Source organism: Nanorana parkeri, unplaced genomic scaffold (assembly GCF_000935625.1).
Source record: "Nanorana parkeri isolate BGI_ZX_2015 unplaced genomic scaffold, ASM93562v1 scaffold83, whole genome shotgun sequence".
NCBI lineage: Eukaryota > Metazoa > Chordata > Amphibia > Anura > Dicroglossidae > Nanorana > Nanorana parkeri.
Genome location: NW_017306351.1, coordinates 18,338 through 26,457, shown reverse-complemented (window position 1 = coordinate 26,457; position 8,120 = coordinate 18,338). Strand labels below are relative to the sequence as shown.

The 8,120-nt window shown below is 38.9% G+C and overlaps 1 protein-coding gene across 1 annotated transcript in view; it reads left to right on the top strand.

Moving 5' to 3' along the window:
• Positions 1-7,874, top strand: part of LOC108783671 (voltage-dependent T-type calcium channel subunit alpha-1I-like) — a 194,801-nt gene extending 186,927 nt beyond the window's left edge. Inside the window, exons 8-9 of the mRNA XM_018552287.1 lie at positions 910-1,295; positions 7,776-7,874. Coding sequence (XP_018407789.1) covers positions 910-1,295; positions 7,776-7,874 — 485 coding nt within the window. The remainder of the gene's footprint in view (positions 1-909; positions 1,296-7,775) is intronic.
• Positions 7,875-8,120: the final 246 nt, after the last annotated feature.

The window sequence follows — 8,120 nt, the reverse complement described above, 5'->3', positions numbered from 1 at the left end:
AAGGGCAAGCGCCCCCCCCCTACGCTATGCCACTGTGCCTTGTTTCTCCTGTGATGTTCATGTCCCCCTTAATCCAGCTATAATACATGGATTAAGGAAAATCAACATGTAAATTCTCACTTCACCTTAATATAGGTATTAACCAAAACTATGCATTTTGTCATATTTCTATGCAATTATTGTGATGGCACACTTAGGAATCTTATAAACAATACATGGCAGTCTTGTTGCCTTATAAACAATCCATGGCAGGCTGACATGCTAAAAATCCAACTGGATTTTTATGATTTCATGAGGGATCCAGAAATAGGAATCCCACATGCTTGCACGTGCTTGCAACTGTGCTTGTGTTACCGATACAGGGGAGTTTCAGGGTGCCCATCCTCATGCCAATTATCTGCATAAAAGCTTATTTTAGACCATGTCTGCCAATAATTAACATATGTATAGGTTGTCATGGCTTTCCCAGTTAAACGTTTTTAACTTGCATATTGTTTAGGCAGGATGGAAGATGTTATTGTTTAAGGGGAATGTGTTTTCTTTCCACAATATGGGTGGCACACGTGTGTCAAACTTTACAATCCAACTGATGGCCACTCTCATTACAGCTCTTGTTAATCTGCTGAAAAGACTTGGGTAGCTGGATTTATATGTATATTTGAGGCTAAATTCTTCACTTAGTGTAAAAACTTAAGAAAGCATTAAAAGTAGCATTCTTTTGCTTGGCTTCATTTGTTCAACAGGTACAGATTTAGCAACCATAGCAGGAAGTTCTTTCAGCTAAATTTCCCAAGAGATTTAAGAAACTCACATTCAACCAGTTGGCATTCAAAATATGAAATATCACTGTGTGGGTGGACTTAAACTTTAGGCTACAAATAAATAAGGTATTGTCTTTTTTTTTCCTAGGGGTATGTCAGAAGCACAACCAGTTGGAACATACTCCTCATGCAATTGTACAGCCTATAGCGATGACACTTACCTCTGATCTTTCAAACTGTCCTCAATGTACCAAAGCTAAATGGGATGATGGCCGGAAACTGTCTGCTCCAGACAGCAACAAGTCCAGTCTTGAAGGGACACATGGACAGAACAGTGAAAAAGGGAGTGGTGGAAGTACATCAGTGCTTGACAAAGAAGGAGAAGAAGATAGCGAAGAAGGCTTTTGTGAAAGGCTTTGTGTAGAAATCCGCGTAAAACTCAGGGGCATAGTGGATAGCAAATACTTCAACCGAGGAATTATGATAGCTATTCTTGTAAATACAATCAGCATGGGCATTGAGCACCATGAACAGGTAAGTCAATTATTCACTTTTTTTTGGCAATTAAATGGCTTTTTATGACCCTGCTGTATGAAATGTGCTTGGATTTAGGGTGCCAACTTACCTGTGTTGACTTTGTTTATTTAATGGAATACATTAGTGTAAATGACTATGATGTTCAATAAACTATATTAATAATCAGTTGATCAACAATCAGATTGTAACAGTTTAGTGTAGTTAAATTGACGAGTTGCAAATTAATGATTGCTTTTTTGTGCTATTGTATCTTTACTGCTTTTCAAAATCCACAGTATTTGTCCTTAATTCAGTTTTTGCTGGAAATTGACGTAGTGAACTGCATAGAGAAATATTTTTACAACTCCCCATAAAAACACTGCATGATATTGCTCAATTCCTAATTTGGTATTTAAATTACACACTTTTGCTATCCTAAACAAAGAATGGCTCACAGATAAATCTGGGTATATTAAAGTGACATTCAATTCAGGAGTTAAATCTTAAAAATGCATTCAAGTACCTTAACTATCAAAAAAATTGACCTTATTAGTACATCACTTAGCTGTAGATCCTCAAATCAACTCTGAATTTGTTCTGACACTGTCCTTTCTTCTGGAGGGTGCCTACTTTTGTTCCCCATGATCCCTGTGTGTGTTGTAAAGTAGCTACAGCTGCAAGCTCACTCCTGTAATGGGCTATAATATCAATACAAATTAGTAAACTAAACATGAGATTGTAGTCCATCATCTGAGCGAGCTTGGAGCTCTGGCTACTTTAGAACACACTTAGGGATCATGAGGAACAAAAGTAGTCACCCTCCAGAAGGAAGGACAGTGTCAGCACCAATTCAGAGATGATTTGAGATTCTACAGCCGAGTGATACACAAATAAGCTACGTTTTTGTTAAAGGAGAACTATAGGGCAACCCTTTTTGCCAATAGTTCTCTTCAGGGTCACAGGAGATAACATATACTAATGTCCTCCTGTGACCCAAAACTCAGTATACAGTGGGCTATTGCCTGGGATGGATAATACTGTCAAGATCCACCCTGCTGGCTGATTGACAGCTGGCTCTGCCTCTCTAGAGGCAGAGCTAGCTGTGCCCACCCCTACCCATCCATTTCTCCATTCAGCACTAGAGAAACAGAAAGGGGAGGGGGAAATCCCTGGGGGGAGCAGTGACTGACAGTCACCGCTCTCTGCAGGGAGAGGATCAGGAAGTCAGCGAACGTCGGCCTGTGTTCATTGACTTCCCGCTCAATAGAGCCAACCTGTGACCGCTTCAGTGTCACAGGTTGGCTTAAATTATGGTGATGAGTGTTTCTCACTCACCCATGAATCTTCTTTAATAGTTAAGGTACTTGAATGCATTTTTAAGATTTAAATCCTAAGTTTAGTGTCACTTTAATTTGCGTACCCTGTGTTTAGGGTCACATGCATATGTTTGCATCATGCAATACTGTATGTATCCTATCATGCCACATTGTAAACCCACCACTGTGTAAGTGTATAATTAGCCTTATCCTCATTTAAAAAAATAAATCAGATGTGATCATGAAGACACTGTTTTCTACATACCACAGAATACAGAATAGCTGCCTTTTGATAAGACGGCAGAAAAAAGCAGGAACAAAATTAGTTACTCTCTTTCTTAACTAATCAGTTTGCTTGTTTCATGTTCATGGACAATAAAAGATGAGGTTTGGTTGGCTGCTGTAGGCATCCGCTATCCTATCTATTCCCTCCAGTTTTTATAAATAGGTCCCTAAGATTCTTTAGATCCTTTGTAAGCATGCTGCAGCTCTCTAGGTTAATTTAATCAGTTACTAATTCCCATCATGGTGAGACTTGCAATAGAGAGAGCCACAGGATGTCTGAACCAGATGGCTTTGGAGAATTAAGAAAATAAAAAAATCCCATGATCCCTTTTTCTGCTTAGTGCTAATATGAGTTGAGGAAACTACACATAACCATTATATTTATAGTGCAGAAAACATGCCTGGTGTTACAATTCTTTGTATGAGTCACCATTTGTTGGTATGCCGATTATGACAAAATTGGAGCTATAATTTCTTTTGTTCACTGCTCCTTTATTGTCTCAGTGTGATAGTGTTTACGTTGTAAATAGTACAAGGTTATGGGTCTGAAAATAACTACCTTGTGCTTTAATTCAGTTTATTTTCCAAACATGGTAGAATACTGAGAGATTAAGCTTTCTGAAGAGGGTTGAGTTTAGCCTCAAGGCCGAGATTAAAGCTTGTTTAAGTGAACACAGCACACAGGTTTACTCTCACTGTAGGAGCAGAAGGGTTTGACTAGATTTCCCATTCTATTTGTCTTCATAACTCAGTTTTGGACACACAGCTTAAGCATATTGCTGGCTTCATAACATTTGGGGGCCATGAGTGGGAAATTTTGCCCAATTTCACTCTTTTTGCTTTATTTTCACCTTGTGATCCTGCCAGTAACACACTTCCTGTCCTAGGGTGACAATGTTCACTTACTGTACTGACTCCATAACACAGGGGGAAGGGTTTTTTTTGTAGCCCACACAGAGAACTAGGAACAATGTGAGGTAAAAACAGTCATCAGAGGCACAAAGCACAGAAAGTTATTAGTTCAAAACATTTCTGGCAGGATCAACATTTTTTTGGCACTGATTGAGCAAAGATAAAACAAAACACTCTTAATAGTATGTTTATAAGCTACAAGCGAGAAAATAAGATACGTTCATTGCTAGGGTTTGCATACACTTCTGTTCTGGCATTTCTGTAAGAGTTTAAAGTGACCTAATCTCAGGAGTTAAACCTTAAAAATGCATTCAAGTACCTTAACTATTAACAAAAATGTATCTTATTTGTGTATCACTCAGCTATAGAGCCTCAAATCGTCTTTGAATTTGTGCTGACACAGTCCTTCCTTGTGGAGATCTACTACTTTTGTTCCTCATGATCCCTGTGTGTGTTGTAATGTAGGCACTTCAGAGACCCCCTGAGACCCTGACAGCAGCTCCATGTAAACGCCTGCACACCGCATGTAATGGTATGTGATATGAATACATGCGGTTAGAAAACACTCTCCCTGAATGCACAATCATTGCGTCCAGGGAGAGTGACTGATTCCTAACCGAATGTAATCATATCACATACCATTCAGAATTAATGGCCATCATTCCAATCTTTTTCAGCCACTAACGGCACCCGACAGGGTGGTCCTCCCCCCCCTAATCTTAATCCTCACTCTTGAACCTTTTCTCCAACACATTAGAAATAACCCTGACACCACCGGTTTACAGGTAGGAATACATCTACATAAAGTTGCCAGATATGCTGACGACCTTCTGTTTTACATCACAAAACCACTTACTTATTTACTGAATCTAATGAGAGAATTACAATTATATGGCTCCCTCTCAAATTTCAAAATACATTTTCAAAAGTCTGAATGTTTCCTTACCTGATCCCCCTAACCTAACTTCTCCTTTTGTTGGTCAACACAAGCCATTCATTATTTGGGTATAGATATCACCCCTGACCCTACCCAGCTCTTTAAATTCATTTTCTTACCCTTTCTCCGCTCTCTACATAGCAACTTAGAAAAATGGCAGTCTCATACGCTTTCATGGTTTGGAAGGTGTAATGTTCTGAAGATGACTGTACTGCCTTGTCCCCTGTATCTTGTTCAAACAATGCGTGTCAGCAATTATTTCTTTCGATCTATACGTTCTGCTTCCATTCATTTTATCTGGTGCGAAAAAGAAGCCAGACTAAAAGGGACCATATTGACACATTCAAAGGTGAACGTAGGAGTAGGACTCCCTGATCCATCATTTTATTATCTAGCAAACCATCTAACCAGAGTGGCAGACTGATGTAGACATAGATAACAAAAAATACGGGTTTCTGTTGAACAAGATAGTTTCCCGTTCCCTTTTCAAGGAGCCCCATGGATTGACATCCACCTCCAGGCACCCTTATCCAGACACCCCCTAATTGGTTCCACGCTATCAGCTGTACATAGATTTTACTCTTTAAGTGCAAACCATGCTATCTATCACCAGTGTCTCCAATACTAGGCCACCCTGCATTCACCCCTGGTTTTACGGATAAAATATATTTTGCACCTGGCGTGAGGCAGGATTGGAGTTTACAATTTCTTACATTCCAACTCTTGGAAATAAGAGTTACCCTACACTCAAAATATGAAGTACTTTGGACTAATGGTGAATGTTTACAGCTTTTTCACTTTTTGCAGCCTTAACCTAACCCATGGCTATTTTCCAGGACACAATCTCCTTTCAAGGATCTATGTGTTGGACTAATGTCTTTATTCAACCTCAAATACTATGTAACTATGTATGTTCAGGTCAGGGCATAGTTAAGGGTTCCCTCTCCAAAGCCTTTAAATTCATTCTCCACGATTCTTCCGAATATGACCTATCTTTCATTCAAAAATGGGAACGAGATTTGGGAAACAAATTCTCAAAAGATCAAATTGACCAGATTTTATTCTTTGCTCACAAAGCATCAATTTGTAATAGATACCCGCTGGTATAGGACCCCCTCTGTCCTAGCAAAACTTTTACCAGGTCACTCTAATACCTGTTGGCAATGCCGATCCTCTATAGGAACTTTATTCCATATTTTTGGGTATGCCCATCGATCAAGCCCTTCTGGCAACAGGTCCTTGGTATAATCAAAGACCTTACAGGTTTTGATTTGAAGAACAATCCAGCCTCTTAAATCTAACTCCAATGTCCAGAAAGAGATATAACAAATCAATACTGATACATTAACTGAACACAGCTAGGGTATGTATCCCTAGCACCTGGAAACAACTCAATCCTTCCACCATAGTTCAATGGTTTAAAAGAGTAAAGAGTTTAAAAGAGTAAACAAAATCAGAGACATGAAGAACCTCACATCAACCCTTTATGATAGGACTGACTATTTCTCCCAAACTAGGTTTTACTGGGAACAATTTGTTTCATCTATAAAATACATAGAATACACTACCCTACTTTAAGACATCATCAGTTCATTCCTTTCTGATGCTAGCGCTGACCTCTGACAGGGGTATCTTCTTATATCCTTGTTTTCTTCCTCTATTTCTTTATTCTATTTTCTGCTATTCTTTTTCTTCTCTTGACTTTACACCCCCACTTTCCCTTTCTATGTTACTGAACCCCACCCCCATTGTTCCCTTCTTCTTTCCCTCCTCACTGGTCTCTCCTACTCTTTTCCCTTCTTGTTCATCTTGGGCAAATACCTTCTCATATTTATTACAAAATTCTAACTCAACCAACTTCTACTCAACCCCATTACATAATTATTCCTCCAGTCTATGATAAACTTCTTGTTCATTATAAATTATGCATATTGCTTATTACATTCAGACCTTTAACAAATGCCATATCCATTTTCTCTTCATAACACCATACTCAGTTATGGCATGAAGCTGTTTGTATTTTGGTGGATTTTGATTGTTAAATAAAGAGTTTGTAGGGAGTAGTAATATGCAGGGGTAATAGTTCACACCATAAGCAGTGTGTTCCGGTCCGATTCTGGACGGAACGCACTGCCTCGCATTGCGGCCGGCTCACTTTTTTGCCAGGCTGGATGGGGCGCGGCTGGCCATTGAAGTGAATGGCACCCTAGCAACGCCCTCCAGCCAAAATGTGATCGCCCGCATGGGATCGCTAGGCACATTTTACCTGCAGTCCGGTCCGGTGCGGTGCAATCAAAATAGTGCTTGCAGAATTTTGATTGCAACTATCATTTTTGTGTTTTAAAGTGAGGATGCAGTTAAAAAATGGAGTCAGGCTGTGCTGTTGGACACAGTCTCACATGAATCCTATACAACAAAGTCTGTAAAATAAGAGACCACAAAATTCAAAGCCATGTTCCTGCAATTACAACCTTTTACACAGAGCTGTACATTATAGTATACTTGGTGGATTTGCAGTATGCTCACACCAAGTGGGGTGGATACAATTCAGTGAGTAGCATGTTCAAGTGTAGTGACTGAGCTAGTGAGCTGTACAACTGTTGTGCTTTGCATTAAAGACTTTGCTGTGGCATTCTTTTGTATTTCTTCTTGTTACTGTTCAAGAACTCAAGAATCTCATTATGACAATCAAGTTTTTTGTACCTAGATTAGGTCCTCAAAAAACTCTATTAGCAATCCTAAGTTTGATTAATTTGTTAAGTGTCTCCAACACTTGTCGTAAATTTTGCAGAAATTACAGTTTTATTGTAGTTTTCACAATTCTAAATATGGGGGTGAAGACTATATGAAAATGGGCATTATTTTTTAAATGTTTAGAGTAGCATAAATGTTAGACTTCGCCTTGCCAGCAGAATGCCCATATTTTTCAGGAATCACTAGAAAACTTTAACTGAGCTTCATTTAGACCTTTATGACCTTTTTCATAAAACCATATAGTATACTGTAAATTGGATTGCATTCTTCTTCTACATGTGTGTTGCATTCCAGACAGATGTTATTACAAATAAAACATGCTGCCCAGGATATTTCGTTTTCATGACTGAAGAGGAGATTAAAAAAAACTCAATGCCAACACCCAGCCTGTAGACCATAGAGTACACTTGTCATCTCATTTTAGACTTTTTAATGTAAAAAATTATGTTTAGGCAAAATAAGATACATGCTATTACCTTTAATAGCTTAAAAAAAACTTAACTGTGTGCCCTACAATTCTAGTTTCATGTGTAGCACTCCCTTACCCCTTGTTGTTGTTGAGGAGGACCCCCAGGTGAGCTATTATTTCAACTCTCTGGGCATAATCCTTGACTTTTTGTGGGTAAAAGAAAATTAGGT